Source organism: Rhododendron vialii, chromosome 7a (genome assembly GCF_030253575.1).
Source record: "Rhododendron vialii isolate Sample 1 chromosome 7a, ASM3025357v1".
Taxonomy (NCBI): domain Eukaryota; kingdom Viridiplantae; phylum Streptophyta; class Magnoliopsida; order Ericales; family Ericaceae; genus Rhododendron; species Rhododendron vialii.
The window spans coordinates 12940019-12965176 of NC_080563.1; the positions used below are offsets into that span (position 1 = coordinate 12940019).

At 37.3% G+C, this 25158-nt stretch overlaps 3 protein-coding genes and 2 non-coding genes across 6 annotated transcripts; 4 read left to right on the forward strand and 1 right to left on the reverse strand.

Annotated features, from left to right (window-relative positions):
- Positions 1-448: 448 nt before the first annotated feature.
- LOC131333392 (uncharacterized) lies at positions 449-11124 on the reverse strand. 2 transcript variants are annotated; one of them, XM_058367889.1, is made up of 11 exons: positions 10729-11124; positions 9463-9538; positions 9160-9285; positions 8465-8581; positions 7095-7454; positions 5722-6044; positions 4924-5023; positions 4753-4812; positions 3205-3291; positions 2228-2368; positions 449-1129 (listed from the first exon to the last, which is right to left on the reverse strand). In XM_058367889.1, exons 1-11 carry the CDS (start codon positions 10833-10835, stop codon positions 800-802), a joined length of 1827 nt encoding a protein of 608 aa, XP_058223872.1. In that variant the 5' UTR covers positions 10836-11124; the 3' UTR covers positions 449-799. The 2 variants fall into 2 exon arrangements, with proteins under 2 accessions (XP_058223872.1, XP_058223874.1); XM_058367891.1 differs by having other exon boundaries at positions 9160-9282; positions 10729-11123.
- Positions 3746-3853, forward strand: LOC131334955 (small nucleolar RNA snoR100). The gene has a single exon (XR_009202355.1). It is a non-coding gene; the product is annotated as a small nucleolar RNA snoR100 (small nucleolar RNA).
- Positions 7812-7918, forward strand: LOC131334910 (small nucleolar RNA snoR100). Its single transcript, XR_009202314.1, has one exon. It is a non-coding gene; the product is annotated as a small nucleolar RNA snoR100 (small nucleolar RNA).
- Positions 11125-16123: 4999 nt separating the features above from the next.
- LOC131333578 (probable aquaporin TIP-type) lies at positions 16124-17955 on the forward strand. Its single transcript, XM_058368165.1, has 3 exons — positions 16124-16363; positions 16749-16999; positions 17463-17955. Exons 1-3 carry the CDS (start codon positions 16237-16239, stop codon positions 17835-17837), a joined length of 753 nt encoding a protein of 250 aa, XP_058224148.1. The 5' UTR covers positions 16124-16236; the 3' UTR covers positions 17838-17955.
- A 3474-nt stretch (positions 17956-21429) lies between these two features.
- LOC131333347 (uncharacterized) lies at positions 21430-23903 on the forward strand. The gene is made up of 3 exons (XM_058367817.1): positions 21430-21585; positions 21671-21828; positions 23606-23903. Exons 1-3 carry the CDS (start codon positions 21580-21582, stop codon positions 23622-23624), a joined length of 183 nt encoding a protein of 60 aa, XP_058223800.1. The 5' UTR covers positions 21430-21579; the 3' UTR covers positions 23625-23903.
- The last annotated feature ends 1255 nt before the right edge of the window (positions 23904-25158 follow it).

The following is a 25158-nucleotide window of genomic DNA, read 5'->3' on the forward strand; positions in this document are numbered from 1 at the left end:
AAACGAAACAAAACTCCTACCATGTTGTAAACATGTTGTAGAAAAATGTTGTAAGTGTAGCATTTCTGCAATTCGCGACTAGGTTGCAAACTTCCAGGTCAATTGCACCAAAGAAGTTCCGGGCGGAACTATGTATACCATGGGGTGGGATATAGCCCAGGCCAACTTTGAGAAAAATAAAAAAATTCTATGTAAAAATTAACTCAAATAATTTTAGCCCAACCCATTTTAGCCCAAGGTAGTTTACATTCCTAGTTCCGCCTCCAAATTAACTGGAGCAAGTACGAGTCATCGAATGATGAAAGTATCTATACAGTTAAGTAGTTAACTAAGCTGGAAGGCCCACATTTCCCTCTCCATCCTAAGTAAGAACATACGAAAAAACCAACATTGCACTTCATGAGCAACAGAAACTCTCGCTCTCTTTCTTTGTTGTTTTCAACAGAACTGAATCCAAATCACAAAGGTGATTTTATTGCGTCATTATCGATTCCCTAATGCGAATTTACAGAGGAAATCAACCACCCGACCAACTGTTGTCTGAAGTAGTCGATTTGACTAAAGCCCATCACAGGAGAACATATCAATTAAGTTAACAACTTACAACATATCATCGAAACTAACTTCGGATCAGAGAACCGCAAAGATACGCCTGAAATCAGCAAGACCTAAACAGTCAAATGTATACGGAGTAAGATTGCTTGCATTTTGGAAGCATGGACTCATTTTCCATCCTCATTTAGCCAAGCAAAGATGAGGGCTCCTGGCAAGTATGTTTCCTCCCAATCCATAAAGGATGTCAAACCCACCAGGGCTTCTCCGTTAAACCCTTGGAAAACACATACCTGAACTTTGAATCATAAGGTAACCACTCTACCACCTGAGATGCCTTTTTACTGGTTTTGCGATCGATACAGTTCTGTACTGACTCACGAAGCTTCTTATCAACATTTTCAGCAACCCAGGTGATAAGATCATCTGAGCTTATAGAGGCTTCCTTCGCAAATCTTTCGAGAACCTTCGGCAGAAACACTTTCTTTGACTTCTTAACAACAACGTTTGCTAGAAGAAACTCCCTTTTCGCTACTTCCAGTTCCTCTTGAACATTTGACGCTGTGTAGACTCTTAGCTACAAAAGTTCAACAAATGATAAAATTTATCAATTGTTTTAACATCACTGTTATTAAGATCTGAAACCAATCTTATAAATAAAGGAGTTCCGAATTGTAAGCATGGCTAGTTAAAGTTGTTGGACTACATTTTGAATTCCATAGCGGAATCAGATTATCATCAAAGGTCTGACTTTGTGAAGGAAACAAGGTATATGCAAACCTAAGGTCGAGATGCTATACTAGCAAAAGCGTTCAGTATCTCAAAGGTGCCATGTTTTCACAGCAGTGGCGGAGCCACAGTGAGACCAGTGGGGCCCGTGCCCCCACTGCAATTTTGAATAATTTTAATTTTACCCCAAATTATAAAGGTTGTGACAATTTGTATCCAAAAAATTATACACATTTTTTCTCTTATAGCACTTACATCCCATATATCTTTGTCAAGTTTTCAAAAAGTTCTCTGTTACGTATTTGTTTTTCATAAAGACTCGTTATCTATATGTATATTGTAGCAAATTTTATGTTTTAAGTTCATTTCTTTCATATTATGGTTGTTTTCTATGGTAAAAGAGAGAAAATTCTTTAAGACCACGTCTAATGGTGCCCCCACCAACCTAAATTTCTGGCTATGCCACTGTGACACAGGTTACGCATTGGGTCATTGGCAGTTATCTTGTTATGTCACTAATCTTTTTAGAGATGGATACAAAGCGAACATTTGCATCTATATGTACTCTTTGATATCATATGCAAACTACATACTAGCAAGTTTGCTAAGGCTTAGGGGTCAATAGTCAGTCTTCTACATAGTCTTCAACTCTTCTGTATGGCATGACACCATATTTGAAAACTCTTAACACGATGCAAGGAGATGAAACAGATACATCAGATAGGTATGACAACCACTAAAAACCTGCCTATAAAATGTCCAATTCAGAGATCATTAATTTGAAACTGCAATTTAGATAGATGAGATCTGAAGTTTTGACTAATGTGAATCAAGAACTAATAGGCAGACCAATGCTAAAATGCTCATACTAAACGATATTGGTCTGACCAGTTTAGTTAGACATAATGCCAAATGTTTAGCTACAAGTTCATGTGAAAGGAGTTACCACAGGGTCAGAAAAAGCTCCAGTACAAAGAGCGAAGTAAACAAGGGATGGGGAATTTCGAAGACCAAATTTTGAGCTGATGAGTTGTTTTTCTTCTCCAAATCTTTTCCTCATGGCAGTTGCCAGAATGATCTCAAACCACTGTATTTCACACATAAAAAACAAGTTATTAAGGATAATCAAAATGAAATCATCCATTTCTTTTGCAAAATCAATAGACTTGGGTCACAGATTTACTTTTTTACAAGGTTCGTGGTGTCCAAATAGAAAGTAAAGTAAACATCATCCAGTTAAGAAGCTGAAAAAGGCCATTTACCAATAATCCAATGGTAAAAGTTTGGGGTGTCAATTCTTAATTTGTGTTCATCTCCAAGATGGCCGGCCACCTTGTCAAATTAGGCTGACTGTTAGATCTACTATACCATGTTCACAGCTCCCAATATCCCTTCTTGCCCACTTATTTTTTTTCTCCCATCTCCGCAATGAGATATCAGTTGACCTTTGAAGCTGGTGACTCCACTCCGAATCTCACCAAAGAACTATAAGCAAGAGTCTAGTAATACCAATTCTTCAGCAGAGGGTATGAAAAAAAATATGCTTTGACTGCATTGCTACACATGTGTTGAGTGTTGGCAACAAACGTTCTAAATTTTTATCTCATACCCCCTTCCAAGTCATGGGAGAAAAGACACAGCTTAGGTACTACAACCATGACAGAATGGTAAGTCCATTCAGATAGATAAGCCGAAATGATGAATATGTTATAAGTCGTCCTCCATACACACAGGCCCACAGGCCATCATAAAATGCTAAGTGGGTCAGAACTCAGATAAAACAACCAATAAGTTGTCTGTCGCACCAACCGGTTAATTAAGGAAATTGTGTCAATTAGACCTATTTTTTATGATAATGAGTAACCAAAATCCAAGAACTGCCACCATATAGGTATCTGTTTACAACGGAGAGCAAAGTAGTACCCGTCCAACTCGAGGTGCATGGAAGCAGAATATTGCCTGTTCTATGGCACTTGCGCTTACGATGTGGCCATTGATTTTGTAAGCAGCCTGCACTATACCAAAAGAAACACATAAAATTTTTGGAGACAAACATACACAGGGTAAGATGAATATACTGATTTCACTTGAAAGGAAACTGGAGATCATTGGACACCTCCCCAACATGGATTTGTATGGAACTTGAGGAAAAGAAGAAAAGAGAAGAGAAAGGAAGGGAAGTTTTTCCCTTGTTTGGTTTGAGAAGAAAAAGAGGAGAAATTTACAAAATATAGTATTGTGGACAAATAAATTTTCTTCACACTTCCCTCATAACTATTTTCTCTACTCTTCCCTCATCTTCTACAAGTTCCAAACAGGCCATAAATTTTTGTTTGATAAGTCCAAACAGGCCATAAATGTTGCCCACTTTGTGGCTTAGTAGGAAGGAACAAACGTTTGAGATGAAATTTAACGAAATTGAGAAGACTAAGAACGTTTGTGCTTTACTGATACACTAGATTTTGAATGAAGGAAGCAAGGTAATGAACACAGAAATTGAATCAGTCTCTAGGCCTGCCCTCTCTAATGCCTTCCAGCTTTGATTTGGGGGCATGGTTCCAACGGTAAAACTCTCTGAGAGCATCGACTTTGGGAATATAATGCCAAAAGGTAGGCCAGTCTTCTCTCCTCTCCCACCCAAACCCTCATCAACTGGGGATCACATGGTAAAGTTATTGTCGTTGTTGAGAAGAATACGAACAGTTTTTTCCCCTTAGTTGGTTTGTTATTTAATCCACCAAAGAACCAGAGCATATTATTGAGATCAAAGAATGGAAGACCATAAATGATGAGGAGTCCTCCAAAGCATAAGTAATTTTACAGAGCAGACCAAATGCAACTGAAAGGAAGGAATTTCTGCACCCAAATTTAATCCAATTTGGTTGACTAGAGATATTCAAACCTTGTTTCACCAAACCCACGGTCTTCGGAGCATTAGAGACAGTGACTGATGTATGGAGAATGAGAATAGGAAAAATGAAGAGCCAAACCAGAACTCTTTTAGTTTCCTCACATCCATTGAAGCAATCATTATCTCACCCATGGCCATAGTGTATAATATAGGTGTGTGCATAGTATACAAGACCAATCAGAGATAGGAAAACCAGTTGCATTAATGAGACCAGAAAAGAAACTATGCCATGAAGGATGAGGAGTCCAAAAAAGAAAGAAAAAGATAGAGGAAGAGTTTACCAAATGCAGCTGAAAGGAAGAGGAACTCCACACCAGAATCTATTTTGACTGGGTTGAGAAATCTTATCCAGAGCATATTCGTTAGAAACAGTGTATGATAGATGGGACAAAAAAGGGTCAATAAAAAGCCTAATCAGATCTTAACAAATTTCTTGTTGCTCGGTGCATCAGGGTTTTCTTCCAAGACGCGACAATATAAGATGGCCATTATGTCACTAATGTCAGTATCTATTGAGGGAATTAAGTTCTAAACAGATACCAAAAGAAAAAGTGCACTACCTTTTGAAACAAGGCTAACCTCTTCAGAGAGCTGTGGGGTATACCATATGCTAAATATGCCTACGCAAGTCAGTGAAGAGAAATATATAAAGCAAATTATTAACCATATATATCCACCATATACCAACATAAATAGAGAAAGCAAAATTACTACCCAGGTATCGATCTTACATGCATAACGAGAGAATTGTATGTGTTGATCCAAAATGCAATCTTGGCATCGGTTTCCATCTGAGTCACACTAACTCTTTCCAGTTGTTCCACAAGAAACCTGATATAGGCACGGAAAAATAATTTAAATAATATGTGCATCGGAAGAGTGGTAGTATTCTAGTATACTCATAAATGTCTCTCTTTCAAGAACAGGAATCTACTATACTCATAAATGTCTCTCTTTCAAGAACAGAAAGGCAGGAAATTAAGGCTTAGAACCATCTGGTGTGCTTGACTAAACCACCTCGGATTATAACGCCTTAATGTCAGCTATAATGCATCATCTTTGTCCCTCTGCTTTAGGTAAATCCATTGACATAACTAAACCACCTCAGATTATAACACCTTAATGTCAGCTATAATGCATCATCTTTATCCCTCCGCTCTATGTAAATCCATTAACATAATTGAAACCTCTCATGGGTCAAATCAGATATGGCAATTTCCGTTTGACCGAAAAAAAAGAATCAGATATGGCAAGAACACGAGAAACGATAATGTCCGAAAACCTTGTGCAACCTAAGAATGTTCTTACTTGTTCCTGACCTGGAGGAGGTCGTTTAACGGTTTAAGAATGGACCAAACAGAGAATAAATAGTAAATGCTTAGATAATTTGCAACCTTGAATTGGAGACAAACAGATTTCTCAGCATAAATGCAAGGGGAAAAAGGGAGATTGTGCATCTTAAGTTCCTACAAATAGGGGATAGAAAATCAAAAAACTTTTGTCTTCTTTGTCGGGAGTTAGAAACCCACCGGTAGTTGTTGATGGCGTAAGATGCACGAGAGAAGTGGTTCTTGTCGGTTGATATAGAAGATATTTCAATCACAGATTTGCAAGACTTGTCCCTCTCCTCACTGACAACTCGTCGAGGGAGAACAACGTTTGTGGATGACCTTGAGAGTAAAGGTGACCGGTTTTGGTCTATATTCGAAGAAGCTGAATTACGAAGCCAGCAGTAGACGGCAGCCATACACCTGACCATTTCCTCAGACAATTTAGTTGGGCACTGGTAGAGATGATCTTTCAGAGTTCGCAGTGTAGATGTTTTCTCCATAGCTGGTAGAATTTCTTGGACCTATAATAGATGATTGGGATTAGGAAGAATAAAGAAATTGCACCATGTTAGTGACTTAGAAGAACCATCTTCTGAAGATTGCTAAAGAATAATGAAGAGGAGTTGCAACAACTGTTCAGCATCCAAACCATGCAAGTGTAGTGAAATAATTATTGAAGGTAAAGAGTAAAGAACAATGATAGGAACAATGCTCTAGATAATACCATAATTATGGAAAGGATGCAAAAGGTTTTATTTTGAATAGAAGAGTGTATTTAGTTAAAGTCCCATCAGTACAATCCTAGAGCCAACTAGAGGAATATTTCCGGCTAAATGTGAGGCCTTTGCTTTGGTATCACACTCGCTTCAAGTGCTTTTTGCTGCATCATCTCACAACAAAGCGGAGAATTTTCATTTCGTTCTACTTGAAGATAACATGTAGGGTATGACAATAAAGAAACAAATAGAATGGAAATATGAAATGATGAATAAGCAGAAGATAGATATCTTTCCATTGTTAAACGCATTTTCCACAACCAAGCAACGTTGCTGAATTATGGTAGATAACTCGAGTTTTTCTTTTTAAGTACGAAAACTCACTAGTGTGACGTACAATGCGTCAATGTGATAGTCCTACGACTGGTTTAAGGTTACAGTCAACAATGGTTCAATCAAATTCTAATGATAAATCAAAGGACTTCTCTAGAGATCGCAGGGGAAGACAGATCTATAGAATCCACTCTTTCAGGACTGCAGAAACAATTGAATACGAAACCCATAGGAAATGAAGATAACAACGATATATTTTGGAAAGAAAAGTGTGATGAGTTGTCGAAGAGAGGAGACACAAGAAGGGAAGGCCGATATAAGAAGACTTTGGCACTTATCCTTCTTCAAAAATCAGACGTCAATCACCACACTGGCATGCCAAATTATATCTATGGGTATTTTATAACCAAGATTGTAACTCAATTGATCCAAAAAAAGAATCAAATGTTATACACTAATTTAGAAGAAGATGAAGAACCTCTTCTCCTGATGATGATGTATATTAATTAAGAAACATCATACCTTACAGTGGTTTGACCGAGTCTTCCCAATGTGGTGGTTGTCCTTGCCACTAAGCAATGAAGCACGTCTTGTCTTAGACTGCAACGGTAAGGTTCTTTTCCCTGAGTCATTTATACAAACCAGAGCATGGAATGGTCCAAGAGGGAACTTCTTTGACGAACAAAAAGCACTTGAAATTATAGTTGGGTGTTTCCTTGATTCATTCTTTGTGTGGGCTGGTGAAGCCATGACAGAGCTCTGCTCCGAAGGAGGCCGACTAACACATTGTTCAAATATGCTTCTATAAAGAGAGAGAACATGCTGCTCGCGATTTACAACCTCTTCCTCCAGAAGCTCGATCTCCGCTATTAATTCTTTGGTCTGAAAAGGACAAGAATCTGAGGTTACTTTACACTAAACTCACCACATTGGTAGCCCAGAAAGAACAATTAGGACAACACAAAATTCTTTAAGCCTATGTTAACAAAATCAAGAAGAAGAAGAACTCAAGCAAAGCTTTTGAAAGATAATTGGAGTATGTTACTGCAAAAGTAATTTTCGGTTATATCCTATAGGGAAAGAATCCATATGAAAGGTTCAGAGGATGAATAACGGTACAAGAACAGGAAAATCATACAATCCTTGTATTAGAAATCAGTAGTATATAACAGCTTCTTCAATTTTTCAGTCGGAAGTGGTATATAACTTCTCATTGTGCTTTCCAATGCTCTGGACTATGAATGAAGGAAGCATGGTAATGTGCACATAAATTGATTTGGGTCTCTAGGTCTGCCCTCTCTATGACTTTTGGCTTTGATTTGGGGGCATGGTTCCACAGCAAAACGTTCCTTTTGCTCCTCGGTTCTTGGAGGTATACGGGAGGCCATTGTTTCAGCGGTATTCTGAAAGCAGCCACTTTGTGCATATATTGCCAAAGGTTAGGTCTGTCTCCAATCCTCCCCTGCCCATTCCCTCATTGATTGGGGACTAGATGGGTTCTGTTATTGTTGTTGTTGTCGTGGTATATAGCTTCCTTTTTTTTCGGTCGACAGTGGTATATAGCTTGCTTTACATTCTTTCTGCTTTCTTTTCTTTTGAAGAGTAGTGACGATTGAGGGAGTAGTTTCCACTGGATGATTCACAGAATACATAATGGTGTCCACTTATTCCATGGTCAGGGAATTCACAAGACTCGACATTGCTGAATGTTTCGTAACGTGACGAAAGTGATCCTAATTTCTGCAACACATCATCCAGGTGCAAATCCAAATTTCCATATTTATTGCAATGACATTGGTTTAAACAATATTAAACTTTTCAAATGGCAGAATAGTTGCTCTGCATCCTATTTTGCAAAAGGTTTCAAATTTTGAGTCTCTAACTCAAGTTACCTGGGAGGAAAAATGCCTGTGTCCAGGCGATAAAGTACTAGAAGCACGACCCATTGCCCTCTCAAGCATCATCCGCATACATTTCTCTTGCTGTAAACGTAGTTGCAGCTTCTCAATCTGAAAAACCAGTCCATGACTTTTTAAACGAAACTGAACACACAAATTGCGGAAACAGGAGTTTGACATGCATGATGCAGATTAGTGCCAGAAGTGAAGCTTAGTCTATGACCTGCACAAACAAGTTTGGTATTCTGTAATGGCGAACAAGAGCATTCAAGAATACCCTGTCAACATGCCACTCTTATGACGAGCAACATTCATGTATGAGATAATCAATACATGCTAGAGTTTGTAATATCTTTATCTCCAAAGCATGTTAGAGCACATGTATAGTATCCTTTCATCGCATATGTACCAAGATGTGACATTTTTTCTGAGGAAATTCACATTTTGGGGATATTATGGAATAGAAGAAATGTTTAGAAGATCTAAAACTGCAGTATATTTGCTGGCAAAAACATAATTTAGGCAGTCACTCTATGTGTTTACTTCTGCTATCAGATACAAAGCCATTAAACCCAATCTCTGAGCATTCACTTCTTTTCAATGAATAGGGCGACCAAAGAGGAAAGGATATGACACAAGTTCGTTACAGTTGCATCTGGATTTTATAAAGGGAGATATCCCAAGCTTACATCTTTTTCCAAAGAGGCTCGATGGCTTGATTCAGTATCAGTATTAGTGCTGATGGAATACTCATGAAGGGGGCTTCGCTCTCTGCAAGTCCTTTCTGAACGTGGCAATAAATGTGGCAATTCCTGCTAAATGCAAGGTAGTTAGAACAAATGGGTCAATTCATCCTACGTAGTTCACCTGCATTACTTCAATGCACACAAGGGTAAAGAATGTTGGTGGATTGAAAACTGAGCATTGGCTTGCATAAGATAAGTAAGAAGAATCTATGACTAACAAATGATGAGTGAGATTCAAGGTACTACATGTGATTCATTGTAGCCACACTGGATTGACCGTGAAACTCCACCGCTTGATTTATCCAAGTTCCTATCAGTTGCACTGGAAAAGCAAAGACCGTTACGTTAGCAAGATTGGGAAAATAAATACATGATAGCTTGGTATCAATGCAATGTGTAGGAAAACTAAAATGGATACATTAAGACTGCCAAACGTCTGAAAACAGACCAACTCCGATCCAAAAACCATTTGCGTTAGAAGTGTCAATGCTGAAACAGTCTATGAAGAACCAATGGCCCCATCAACCATTTAAACCCATGATCCCGCCTTCTTATTTAACTCCCTTCTGTTCACTTATCCAAGTTCCTATGTTTTCCGCGCACACTAATTTGGTAAACAGATGACAGATTCCAATTTCAAGTACGACAAATTCAAATACAATTTGCCAATGAAAAGAACGCCTTCTGGCATAAAGTTTCATAATCTTATAGGAAGCTGCTTTGGCTTCAATTGGGCCCAATTAGGCCCCCTAGTGGACGGTAGGATTAGTCACCGTGGATTAGTCAAGGTGCGCGTGACCTGGCCATACACAATTAGTTATCAAAAAATTCATACAAGGAAAAAAGAAATTCGGTGGGCAAGTTTCCACACTCTTTTCTCTCTAAGAATCTATGCATTTTTGTTCTTCTTGGTAAATATTCATTTCAAATCAAGACAAACTACATAATCTCCAAGGCATGCCTCAAAACCAGAGCCAAAGAGAACAACACCACATCTCTAGCCAAAGACAACACTACCATTAGTCCCCCAAAACAACAGACATTGGCTCACCAACTATTTCTAAAAGACACCAAATGAAACACACCACTTTGCGCAAATCAGCTTTTGTGATAAAAACTTTCCAAGCCTGGCCAAGAGCAAAGCTTTGCTCTAAGCCCCTTTAAACCAACACAAAGTAGATTGTACATGTAGACACAAACATGTACGTAAACATATAAGAAGCTAGTGGACGGTGCGATTGGTCTTCCGGATTAGTCGAGGTCCGCGTAACTTGCCGGACAAATGAGTTATCACCAAAAGCACACATAAGAAAATAGTGGACGGTGGGATTGGTCTCCAAGATCGAGCTCCGCATAACTGGCTGGACAAATGAGTTATCAACAAAGCACACACAAGAAGCTAGTGGACGGTGGGATTGGTCTCCAAAGTTAGTCGACCTCCGCCTAACTGGCCGTACTGAGTCATCAACAAAAGCGCACATGAGAAGCTTTTAAAAACCAAAAAAGGTGCACCTTTTAGAGCGCCTGTGTTTGGAATGGACATGTGAGACTGCCTTAGAATTTCCATGCTCACTCCCACCAGCTGCCTCTCCGCCTACATCTAAACTGAGACCATCCATCAATTTTTTTTTCCTTTCTTCAAACTACGGGAAAGATTTCTCACACTCTTCTACACATTACTCATAAAAATAAAAAACAAAACATCACAAGTGAACAGAATGCGATATGAAGGACAAAGGGCGGAAACCAAATGAAGACATTGGGAGACGGGTATCAGAGGGAATGCACGAATTCGACTGTTCCTTATTAATGGGTTTCGTGCTGAATTCAGCAAATTATTACTAGAAAAACTTAACGTTGTTGAAGAATCTTGAATGGAGAAGGTGGCCGTAGAGAATTTGGAAGTTGAGATATTAAACACTGCACTTGCCTCGAAAAAATGGGGACCAGGTGAGCTGCCACTGCCCAGAGGAATTGAATTCGATCAGCTTTGTGTCGTTGAGGGCATTCAATGAGGCGAAGTTACTGGAGATTCTCTCTTTCTTCTCTCTCTCAAACCAGAAAACAGAAAAGAGGAGACCCTGCAGAAGAGGAAGACTTTGAACACTTCGTAGCGGAATCATTGGATTCGGATCCATCTTAATACTGTGTGACGTGGCAGCATCTAAGCCTTTGAAGTGGTTCACAATTTGCTGCCTTTAGGGCATCCCATTTTTTAACAATCTTCAAAAACAAAGGGGATGAGTGCAGTTTTGTTCATCATTTTAACCTATCTTATTTGTTAAAATGGTGTAGGTCCAAACTCTGCAATACATTTTTTTGATAAATATGACATCATTTTGTAGCGAAATCCACAACATTTTCAATCAATAGGTGTTTACACCATTTATTAACACTAATTTAGATGATGATAAGTGTCATGATTAATTGTTAATTTGGTTTTATTTTGAGATGTAGCGGGTTAGCCTCCTTTCAAAGGCAGTTATGGATGAGATTAATTAATTGGACTAGATTAACTAGTCGGGTGCACAAAACTGTTTTTTACACGTGGAGGTCGACTATGAAATACATTTTGATTACAACAAGATGCAGTTGAGTTAACTGCCCAATCCGGAATTTGAGGAGGGGAACTGCCTAAATTTAAATCAAAGGAAGGAATTGCTCAAATTCAAGATGAGAAGATGGCCTATAAATAGAGGACTGGGAGACTGTGTTGTACAACTTCGTGCTGCGCAGCTTACGGCGAGACTTTTTCGGCATTGGCCTGACGATTGGAGACATTCACTGCGTAGAGCTCATCGAGTTCTACATGTGCACCAAAAATCAGCTCAATCAAATATCTTTAAGTGCCTTATTGAAACATATACAACTTGAAAAAAATGAATCCTAATGGATACAAAACACTGGATCAAAACCACTAAATTCATTTTTTTTCAAGTTATATATATTCCGATGAGACACTTAACGATATTTTATCGAGCTAATTTTTGGTGCACATGTAGAACTTGACGAGCTCTACGAGGTGAAAGTCTCGGATCATCGGACCGATGCCGGAAAAGCCACGCCGGAGGCTGCACAGCACAGTCCCCCAAGTCCATAAATAGAAGAATTGAAGAAGTATACAAGGACACCCAATCGCCCAACGGCTTATCTTTTTATCTTTTCTAAGAGTAGTTATAATTTGTAATCGTTCATTCGACTGCCTTAATCGATTGTACTTCTACTTTGAAGATTAATAAAGTTCATTTATTATTATTCTTCCATACTTCATCCACGTCATTCAGTTTGCTGCCAAAGAAGTCCTGAAAACGGCAAGGAACCAAACTCCACATTTCCATATCCACATTCAAGCATTCGATTCAATCATCTCCGTTGATTTCAATTAATCGAGAAATTTGGTAAACAATAGGAAGAAGAGTAATGTTTTTGAAAGGAGTACTACTCAAGAATCTTCTAACATATAATTTTTGGGTCCCGTTTTTAACATTTTTTTTTGTCAATACCCCGTTACTAACAACTTTTTTTCACTTTTTTGATTTTGTCCTTATTTGAATTTTTTTCGCGTTTATTTATTTTGCGCCAAATTTTTTTTTGACTTGTTGATTCTTCTCAACAAAACGAATCAGACAAGTAATTTTTTTTTACTTTTATCCAAATATTTTGAACAATGACCACTTTTAAGTAAAAAGAGTCAACTTTTTTTTACTTTTTCTACTTAAAAGTGGTCATTGTTCAAAATATTTGGGTAAAAGTATTTTCTTTTTCTTTTCCGATTCGTCTCGCCGAGACTAATTAAAAAATTAAAAAAATTTGGCGCAAAACAAACAAATGCGAAAAAAATTTAAATACAAAATCGTATTTTTTCTAAAAGTGTTAGTAGAACAGTTTGCATTGTTTCCTTTTTTGGACGTCTCAAAAAATTGTCTATATCTCTTAATTTATAATATTTTATATTTTCAATATGGATTTTGTTTGATAGATCTCAATTAATTCTTTTAAACAAAGTTTTTGAAATCATAAAAACTATTAAAGATTGTGAGATATAGACAATTTTTTATGAGGTGCCAAAAACGAAATAGGCACAATAAAGTGGGACGGAGGGAGATTTTTTTTGGAAAATCGTTATTTACGGTGGTTCCGTAAATAAAATTTACGGAGGCCAATCTCAATCGTCCAAAACTGTTTTGGACTATCCAGATTAAAGATCAACTATTAATGATACTAAATATTTATTACCAGTCAAAGATTAAAAACATATCTGAATCGTTGATTGCCGAAACAGACGGGTGAGATTGCGCATTTTTTGTGAACAACTTATTCACGGCCTCTCCGTGAATAAGTTTCTCTCATTTTTTTTTACCATGAGTGACGGGTGAGATTTTGCGTTTTCCGTAAACGTTAACAACTCATTTGGAACGGGGGATTTCGAGAGAAAAGAAAGGGGATAGTGGGAGAAGTGACTCTCTCCCTCGTTTGGAAGGCCCAGAAGACGAGAGAGAGTGAGAGAAGGAGGGAGACGGGAATCCCCCCACACCCCAGTTCTATTTCTCACCAAAAGTGGTGAGATTCCGTAAAAAAGGGAGAGAGTGAGGTGAGTGAGGCGCGTGGCGCGTGGGTGAGAGTACTTGCACCGTTGTCTTCATCTCGTCAAGGAGAAGCTACTTCTGAGATCAAAACTGAGTTTTGAAAACTTTGATTTCGAACCAGTCGTCGGAGATGGAGTTCCAATCGCGTTTGGTTGCCGGAGAAGAGAGAAATAGAGAGTTTCAAGTCGCCAGGAATGGAGTTGAAGTCGCCGGAGATGTGAAGAGAGTTTGATTTCTCACGATTGTTTGATGGGCGGATGAAAAACCACAACCCTTTCTTCTTTTCTCTCACTAATAAGGGAGACTACTCTCTTCTGTTTTCTTTTCTCATCTCCATTGCCAAAGGGGCTGTAAGGGCTTGAGATTAAATTAGAAGTTCAAAATTTGGTGAAAATTAAAATTCAGACACTTTTGTTAATGATGAGACACCACAGCTTAGAGTTTTTATAATTCCGTACTCACTAATAGCTATGGCGGTGCGAGAATAAAATACTAGTTAGGTATATATGACAAAGCTCCATATCACCATACGTTTCATTATACTATTAGTTAAAATATATATTTAATATAAAGTGGCAGTAATATGCACTCTTTTAAATGGAGGCGGTACTAATGCACTTGGCAATCAACAATCAAAAGTAACAAAAAGAATTTGATCAAAGCTTTTTTTAATCAATGCATGACTAAAGCTCAATATATATCATCTAATCATACCATCACTTTTCATCTAATCATACCATCACTTTTTACCTAACCATTTCGGTTATAACCTTTGGGAAATAACCAATAAACCCCTAGATATTGTTATTGTTTTTAGAACTTTCTAAGTTAAAATTAGTACTCCGTAAGTGATTTGATCCATGTAAATTGTGACACTGTTCCAAGTATTTCATATAAGATATAAAAATTCACCCCGATGAACAAAGGGATAGCCGAGTGGTAGGACTTCCCTTTTTCCAATAATGCATGGGTTCAATTCTCATTATGAGATTCTAGTTCCCTCTTCCTCGGTTAGATAAGATTAGGTTTCTTGATTATACTAAAAAAATCTCCATGACATTTTAGGATTTGAGGATTAAGTGATGAATAATAGTATAATACTTTACATGTCTATAATGAGAAAAAGGCATCTTATTGTTTTGCAATAACAAATGTTGCTTTCACACACAATCATTTCTTTAAAATTTGAAAAGTCCTCGAGGGTGGCTTCAAATTAATGTTTATATCTATTATATGATTTCATATTATTCTCTAATTAAACTTTTTTTTGTTATTTGTTCAACAAAAAAGGTCATATAATTTTAGGTAAGATTTCGACTACACTAGCTTAGATTTACGGCTTCGCTCTTTAAACTTGAGCGTCACCCATCAAGGAAACTTTTCATTTTTTTTTTTTATCGGCAAAAAACTTCTCATTTATATATATATATATATATCACCCCCAAAGTGTGGTGATAAATGAAGCACATGCATTTCCTCATGGCTCGAACAAACACCTCGATTGGCCACATATACTGCTCGGCCAACCAATGTGTTGACCATCTTGCACATGTCGGTGCTGAATGAGAGGAAGAACTTAACTGGTGTTTGCTTGGGAGTTTGTTATTAGGGACAGCCTTAATCTTAGGCAAGTGTTAAATTAGGTTCGTTTTGCTAGTTTGGTATGTTGTGTACTTTATGTCTGTACTCTTGATGTGGTACGCTCGTTCTTAAGCTTTCTATGAATTTCCAATTGACTGGAAAAAAAAAATCTTCACTTTTTTAGCGATCAAGCATTGCTCTGCTCACTCACTCACAATATTGTGTCCCCCGCGCACTCGATCTTTTTGTGAAAGCTGAACCAATGCTCAGGCAGCAATGGATAATTATTCTTCATTTAGGCCATCACTACAATTCACTGGCTGCTCTCAATTAAAAAGGGTATAATACCTTAGCCGAAGATTTATAATATTTGCAATGGAGCTTAAATATAGGGAAATGATTTTGTCACTCCCTTCTTTGTTAACGCCACTCTCCTACAAGTGTACACTTGCAGGGGAGTGACGTTAACAAAAAGGGAGTGACAAAATCAGCAGTCTAAATATATCCTTGTTAAATCTCAATCATTGGTATCACCACAAACTCTCTTTTCTTATCTTTCTTTTTAAAAAGAAAAAATCCTTGTTTGCATATCTATTAATTACAGATTAACATAATTGTCACCATGCTCATAATGCGTATTATTTCAAACTAAGGCCGGTTGGACGGCACCAATTGGACGGTGCCAACTCAGCCGCGAGGGCCCCATGGTCGGTGCTATGAACACTAATCTCTGAACATATATACCATGCTATATATGGGGATGAGCACATTTGAAGTACTTGAAGTAACACGAATCAAAGCCTAATCCTTCTCTATAGCTAGTTTCTTCTTCAGTTTTTGAGTGATCAAAAAAATGGTTAAGTTAGCTTTTGGTAGCATTGGTGACTCTTTCAGTGTTGGCTCACTCAAGGCTTATTTAGCCGAGTTCATCTCAACTCTTCTCTTTGTGTTTGCTGGTGTTGGATCCGCAATAGCTTACAGTAAGTTTAACTCACATCCTAAGTACTAGCTAGCTAGGACCTAATTGTGAATGTTTAGTGGGAAAGAATAAAAAAGTCTACGCCCACCGCTCACCTTTTACCGCTCTCCCCCACTTCTCTCTCAAAAGTGTTTTTAACGGTCCGAATTTTAAAAAAACTCTTCATCCGGACCATTAATTGATTGCTGAGGCAGTCGGTGAGATGTTGAGCAGTAAAACAGGTTGGAGCTTTGCTCCATGAGTAACAGTACTTGAGAAGCTGTCTTCACTATATGCATTGGCTGGAACCTGACAATCCACTGTTATGGTCATCTCCTTCATAAAAAAAAACAAGTTTAAAGAGTCTAGGTGTATATATATAATACTTGGGTATGATAATTTTGCAGATAAGCTCACCTCAGATGCATCATTGGACCCAGCTGGTCTAGTAGCAGTGGCACTGGCTCATGCATTTGCACTCTTTGTTGGGGTGTCCATGGCTGCCAACATCTCGGGTGGCCATCTCAATCCGGCCGTCACCTTTGGATTGGCTATCGGAGGCAACATCACCATCCTTACCGGCATCTTCTATTGGATTGCCCAAGTTCTTGGATCCACCGTGGCTTGCTTCCTCCTCCAATTCGTCACCGCTGGCATGGTATAAATACCCACCGAAAAACAACGAAAAATATCCATGAAAACAGAAACAAAACATTTCAATCAATCAATGTATACTCCATAGCACCTTTTTATTTGCGAGTCCACTTGGAGGGTGTTTTTTTTTTCTTTTGATCGGTAAAAGTAACACTTGGAGGGTGTTAGCTAGTCCTAACTTTGCGTCAAAAGGGAATAATCGAGCTGAAATAGTGTATTGTATTTTGAAAACTTCGGTAAAAAGCCTAACAAGCTTTAATTTGTTAGGTCAGAATTTATGGAAAGGGAATATTGGGTAGGTAGATGTCGTAACTAATAATGACATAAACGTTAAAAAAAAAAAAAATAGTGGTAGTTGTATTTAAATCGTTCTTTAATTGAAATGAAATGAAATGAACTTTTGCTCTGAAAAAAGTTGCGAACTGGTACGTAATTTTGTAATAACCATTTGGACTGGAAATTTGCAGACGATCCCCACCCATGGAGTCTCATCGGGGATGGATGCATTCGAGGGTGTGGTGATGGAGATAGTCATAACCTTTGCACTGGTGTACACTGTCTATGCTACGGCAGCAGATCCCAAGAAAGGCTCCCTCGGAATAATCGCACCCATTGCGATTGGGTTTATTGTTGGTGCCAACATTTTAGCCGCCGGCCCATTCAGCGGTGGTTCAATGAACCCGGCTCGCTCAACTGGACCGGCGATCGCAAGCGGAGATTTCTCGGAGATTTGGATCTACTGGGTCGGCCCGCTTATCGGTGGAGGGTTGGCTGGTTTGGTGTATGGCGACATCTTTATTGGGACGCACACTCCACTCCCAACCTCTGAAGACTATCCTTGAAACAGAGGCCCAAAACACAATTGTGTGACTGTGTGTGTTTGTGGTGTCTTTCCTTTTGGTACTGTGCTTGTGTTTTGTACTTTTGAACAGAATAAATGTAGTTTGTTGTTGTGTGTCATTGCCACATTGGATTGCATTTTACTTTCTAGGGTAAATTTAATTGACCTCCTCCGGAATTTTTGACAAATGCAGAGTCCTCACCTGAGGTTTCTGAAATGATACTGTCCTCCCTTGCTTTTGAAGCTATTATCAAGATTCTCCATTCCGTTACCTAAATCAATAACACTCTTAAAAGAAATAGATGCCTTTCAAATTATATCATGATCCTAGACTTTTGATTTTGTCCTCAACTCTAGTTCTATTTTATTTATACTACTATAATACGTATTGTTTCATTAGTTAATTTAAGGTTGATTAACCAAGCTTATATTTTGGTTTGTTTTTATTTTGCTAATCTTTGCTTATTTCACGTCAATTTTTAATTTAATTAATTAGTCATCTAGATGCGAGGATTCTAAAAAGTATAAAACTATGACTAAAGCTTGGAAAAAAACGGCTAAAGGATTGTTTTTTGAAGATCCCTGATCTAATCAAAACACTTAAATCATGCACTTTCTAACAATATTCGAAAAAATAGTATTTATATTATCCAAACCCAACCCACTATAATATGCATCGACCTTTTCCTCATGAGAGTTGAATCCATAATCTCACAGTAACAAATATCAAATTGCTTTATTTTTGAATTACAAATAATATTAGCTCCAAGTTTCTTAGAATTTATACAATACAAAATCTGATTTCACACGACGGGTGGCTCGACTTTGGGTTCAAAATACGGAAACCAACCAAGTTAAGTTCCAACCTAGGTATTATCAAAAAAATAATGCCAACCTAGGTTGATCGTTATTTGAACTCACTAGCCTGAACTGTTAGAATATTAAATCTTTAAAAAACTACTCTAGTTTAAAAAAGAATAATTTTTAAACATTCTAAGGTTCTGTTTCTTGAGCATCTAGCTCCTTGAGCTTCAATTGTTCTAAAGTTTGGCCTACATTATTTATTGAGATAATATTTGACTTTCTAATTTTCTTTCAACTTTGGTTCATATATATATATATATATATATATATATATATATATATATATATATATATATTAACTATTCTGATTCCTCTCATTGACATAACTAAATTAGTCAAAATTATTTGATCCAAAACTAACAAAAATTTATATAAGACCATAAATAATATAAAATCAATAAGTTAGGCCAAATCACCCCAACTCAACTAATGAAATACAAATTGATATTTGCTAGTACTAAATAAAATGGAACTAGAGATGAGAATAAAACAAAAAGACAAAAAACCAAGGCCAAATTTTGTCTTTTAAGAGCTAAATTTAACACCGTTAGTGATTTAGGTGGCAATATCATTTTAAAAACTTCAAGGGAGGTCTCTACATTTATCAAAAACCTCAATGGACGTCAATGAAAATATGAAATTTACCCTATCCGTTGGAATTATTTATGGGGCCACTGGGTCATGTGCTAATTGCCTTGATCTTTTTATGTTTTTTATCTTGTTTTCTGGCAAAATAATTTTGCACTTCAGTTTCTTATAAATGTTCTTCAAAATTTGTCATGTAATGTTTTGTATTGCGCATAATATGAAGCGCTAAAGAAAAAATTTTAGTATCTATTGTGTATAATATGAAGCGCTAAAGAAAAAACTTCAGTTTCTTATAAACTACTACTACTGTTATGTTAGTATTTATTTATCCGATTGTCAATTCAAATTTATAAGGTGTTCAGGGGTAGGGTTGATAATATGCTCTAAAGTTCAAGGGTTAGTCCCTTTGGTTAGAACTCTTCTTGAAAGTTGGTTATAGAAAAACTACTGCTACTACTTCTTCCATCTCCATTTAATGGTCTTGAGTTATATTTTTAAATTAGTAATAATTTTTATATGTCATATGAATCTTGTTTGATAAAGCTTAATTATCAATATGAATTTTGTTTGTTTTATATGGATTTTTTTATATGCAATATAAATCTTATTTGATAGACAATGTTTTTAAAATCACATAAATCATTATATACTACGAGATATATAAGTAATTAAAAAGTGGCACAAACTCAAAAAATGAACCGTTAAATGGAGACAGATGGAGTCTTATGTTAGTACTAATATTTATGGTCAATTCAAATTTACAGAGTGTTTTGGGTAGGATTATTAGGCCCCGTTCCGGAACTGAAAATAAGTAGAGTACTTATTTTTTAAGAAGGCAATTTCAAACTCAAAAATAATGTGTTTACACAAATAATTTTCCTAGTAATATGAATCTTGTTTGATAGATCTTATCGAGATCTTTTATACCGTGCAAAAAAAAATTTTTATTTATATTATTTTTTAAGAAGATGTTTCTGGAACAGAGCCTGATACGCCCGGAAGCCCGAGGGTTAGTCCGTTTAACTTGTAGGTTTGCTTCTCACACAATTGATCATAGTTTGATTATTGAAATTAAGACGAAAGAAAGAATTTTTATGAATCTCCAAATTTCGGCGTGAATGACTTCTTGTTAGCTGAATCGGAGAGGATTTTAGTTGAGACAGTCCGTTTCAAATGAGGACGTTCTTATTTTAGTTAAAAAGCGAACCTCTCCATTTCTTCCATTTCCTAATCGAATTTCGATGATCCGAGCCGCTCAAGATGATCAGTTTTTTATTGAACGGTTCAATAAAAAACTACTCAAATCAAGCCCTTCCCGGTCATTTTTTTTACCGATTTCTCGTTAGTAACCTTAAAATTGTGTTCTGAACACATTGAACGGCTCGGATTATCAAAATTCGATCAGAAAAAAGGAGTCTGCATTTTAAGATGTCCTCATCTGAAACTTTCCCTGTGTGCTTAAGCATAAAAAGACAAGCTGCTACCCACACAAATTTGTGCATAGATTCCGTGCATTTCATGCAAATTATTCGAGTTGTTCATTAAATGTAAAACATGTTTTCAAGGGTCCTTGCGAAAATCAGCTCAATCTGATATCTATAGATACTCGATTCAATTATCTAATTCGTCATTCAGATTTTACAATAATGAAAAATTAGATGATCGGATTAAGCACTTATAAATATCGAATTGAGTTAATTTTTTGCTTAAGACTTTGAAAAAATATTTTACATTTAATAAACAGCTCAGATCATTTGTGTGAAATCACCCCACCAATGATCAGCACAATCTATTTTTACTCGAGTAGTGCTACTGGTACAACAGTGGCTGTATAGCAGCTGCGTACAAATCCCATTTGCGCCCGCCTCGGGTCCCGCAAAGATGATCGGAGCCGCTCATTTTATTCAAAATACGTCGTTTAAGGTCCCTAAAAAAAATCACCTCTAAATTTTGAAGCAAAGTTGGATGATTCGTAAACACCCTTCCCGATATCGGATTGAGGTGATTTTTTTCAGGGACCTTAAATGACGAATTTTGAATAAAATGAGCGGCTCCGATCATTTTTGCGGGACTCGAGGCGGGCGCAAAGGAAATCTGTACGCAGCTGCTGTACCAGTAGCATTTTTGTTTTTACTCTTTGTCTGTGCCAACTGGCTTTCCGATAAAAATACTACTAAAATACGCTTCGATCGGATTCTTTTCTCATCCTGGCGGATCCAAACCTTCACGTCCTCACCACAGTTCCAGCGGAAAACCATTTGGTCGCTCTCCTATTGCTGCATATACCAACGATGCCAGTAAGTCTCTCTCTCTCTCTCTCTCTAGATTTCAACTTGTTGATCCAGATCCCTCAAACAAATCGTATTTGTGATGCATTTGAAGAATCTAATCGTAGAGGTAGAACCTCCTAGCCCTCTGAGGTACATAATCGGAGCGGCAATAATGATGATCGGCGTCGTATTACCCCTCGGTTACATGATGTTCCGCAACAAGCGTGTTCCCTCCTCCCCTTCCTCCTCTTCTTCTTTCTCCAAACAGACGTAGGTATTTCTTCTTCTTCTTTAATTTTGCAAAACCAGATTTCTTCCCTTTGTCTACGTATATATTTCTGTTAATTAGTTTTGCTCTTTCGTGGATGGTTTTTTTGTAAGAGGGTAGAATTAAAACGGGAAATTCGTTTTCTGATTGGGGAACAATTTTTTGTTTACATGTTCTTCTAGATAAGTGAATATATAGGTGTTTTAGGGGTGCTTCGGAGCTAGGGCTGCTAACGAACTGAGCAGCTCGTGGCTGGGCTCTTTAAGGCTAGGCTCGGCTTGACTCGACTCGTTCATTTAGTAATGATCCGAGCTTGACATTGAAAAGCTCGGCTCTGCTTGCTAAAGCTCGGCTCTCAAAGAGGCTTGTTAAGTAAATTAGCCAGGCTCCCGAGCTTGAGTTTTAGGCTCGTTTAGTAGAAACAGCTGAGTCAGCTCAACTCTTTTGCACCCCCATTAAATTGGAGCCAATTGTAGTTTTTTTGTTTGTTTGTTTGTAGTTTATAGACTTTTTGGTTATAATTCGGCAAAATAGCCCCATAAGTTCGGGAGAAGGGGTGGCCCCTCACGAAGGGGGAGGGGGTCGCAATGACGAGGCCCATGCGACTGTTTACCAAAAACATTGGTCTCCGCAAAGTTGTAAGGTCATGTACGGGGGCCATCGCTCAACAGATAAAAGTTACTCTATGGATAACAGGTTGATCTTCTCCAAGAGCTCACATCGATGGGAAGGGTTTGGCACCTCGATGTCGGCTCTCTTCGCCACCTAAGGTTGTACAGGGACGGATTCCGGGAATATAGTTGGAGGCACCCGTTAATCATAATGGTGAAAGTTTATTTATTTATTTTTTTCAGTCAACCACAGTAAGATCGTACAAAATTAAGACATGAATTACTAACTACAAAAATTATAATGTGTACTTAAGTTAAATTAGGTAAAAATGAGCTCAAAATCTCAGATAAAATTTTTAAAGTATGTTTTAAATGAACATTGACAAATTTTAAAATAATCGAGCTGGTTTTGTTAATAATTTTATTTTAAAATATTTCTCTCAGATTTCAAGAAAGAATAGCTTCAAATAAATAAACAACTCGTAAAACAACAAGTATAAATGTACCATATGGTGAAATTCAGGCATAAAACTAATTCTTTATGTGTATTTTTGAGGTATATGCAAGTGTGTATGTTTATATATTAACACACTTTCATAATTATGCTAATTTATATGATAATATAAAAAATTATTTTAATTTCGAGTGGAAGCACGTGCCCCCACCTAGATCCGTCCCTGGGACTGTAGTATGTTCTGAGGGTTAGGATCTGAATGTATGAAAATTTTTAGATAATGCATGCAGAATAGAACTTTGTATAGGTGCAGTGTATGAAAATATAATAAGAATTTAGAAAGCTCATCTGGCGGTGATTTGTGGGTTATGCACTATCCAGTTCATTTTGCATAACCCATTCTCAGTGACTACACGCAGGAATGAGCTGTCAAACACTCTCAAACCAAAAATGGAGAATGCATAATTGAACCATGCAGTGGCCAAAAGGCCCTTTAGTGAATCAATTTTGCGCCGTTTAGAGGATTTTTTTTGGATGTGCATCAAGCTGAGTTGTGAAAGTAATTTTGGGATATGGTATCGAAGTTCTGATAATTTTGATCTTTTTTTTTTAAACCAAAATTTTCTTCTTTTTTATCCACATGTCTTTGTGGTTCATTAATTTGTCCTTGTTCAGAACATCAAACTGAAATGGGATATTAATTTGGTGACTCAGGGACAAGGTTTTGATATAGAGGCATAGCTTTAAATTTCGTTTGGAGATCGTCAAAGTGTGATAGGAAGAACAAGATGAGAAAGAAGAGCCTTAGCAGATCTTCATGCCATGATTGTATATGGGTTAAAGTTGGACTTCTGGCTTATGGGCTTGTTGGAATTACTTGTTGAGGACTATGAATGTTATGTTTGTGGCTAAATTCCATTGTTTCTTTTTGGTTTGTTTTCTTTTTGGAGCCTACTGATGTTCACTATGCTCTGCTGGTCATACTTTTGTCTTGAATATACTTGTTTTCCCACGTTAGTTCTTCTTTGATAGCATTACATTTTTGGTTGATATCCAAATGGATTTTGCCAGAACTGTTTTGGAGGTACACCTTTACATAATTGTGTTTGTGATGGTATTCCTGAGAAAAAAATGAAATGGAATGTATCTCAGGGAATGTAATGAGGTAAATTGATTCATTTGTGTCACTAACAGGAAACAGCCCCCCTTTTCTTATGTTTGTTTGTTCGCATGATATCATGAAGGAACTGGAATAACTCAAAAACAGAGTTGCGCGTAGTCTTTGAGAGCGTCTGTCTATGTATAGTGATGACTAAGTTTGAGTCAATCTGATTGCAGTATGTAAAGTGAGAGTTGCTTTAGACGATGTGACTTTGTACATGATGTGGCAATGTGTATGACTTACATTTTACAGTTACCTTAGTTGGATTGTGATAAGGCTTGTTGCAAGTTACAATATAATATATTGGCATAGTCCTCTATTTTTTTCCCTCCTTGCTTTGATTAGAAATTGGTGTATCCAGTCTAAAAAAATTAAGAATAAAATAATGTCTCTATGGACTTGGAGAAAGCTTCTGCAATTGAGATCCAGTGCAGCGATTTTAGCCCCAGATAAGTCGAGAGATTGGATTTTTTTTGCCGAGATTTGTGCAGTTTACATCTATATTACAGAGTGGAATCTAAAAATGTCTCTCTCAGAACTGTCCTCTGGCAGATTGGAGGGTTGAGATCTAAATAGAAGTGTAGTATTCAACTGATCCTAGGGTTATCTTTCAAACCCAAAGTTATTCTAATGAGTTATGGATGAGATGAATCTGAGATTTCCAAGAATAGGGATCCCTCTTCACGTCTATTCTTCTTGCCCCCTGTCTCCCTCCTCCATTTCTTCTCCTCTCCTCTCTTAGCTCTCCCTTCGCCATCCTCCAACCGAACAGAGATCGTGGCTGGCCCTGCTTCATTATATCTCTCCCGGTGGAAAATGGGTTAGAACAAGAAGTTTCAGGCAGTCATACTGTGTGCCTGTCTCTCGGTAAGAACAACAAATTTCAAGTCTCCTTTTTGCTCTTGTTATAAAATATTCAATGTATTATTTGCTAACAAAAGCCTCACATTTGCTATGTTGCAGAGTTGGTTTTCGTTGGTATGATCTGAAGTGATTTTTGCTAAATATGATCTGCCAAGTTCAACAAAAGTAATTTGGTTTGAGGTATGTCTAAAAGATACACGGTGTTTAATTGACTAGCTTAAGCTTTTGTGCTCCTTGGCTA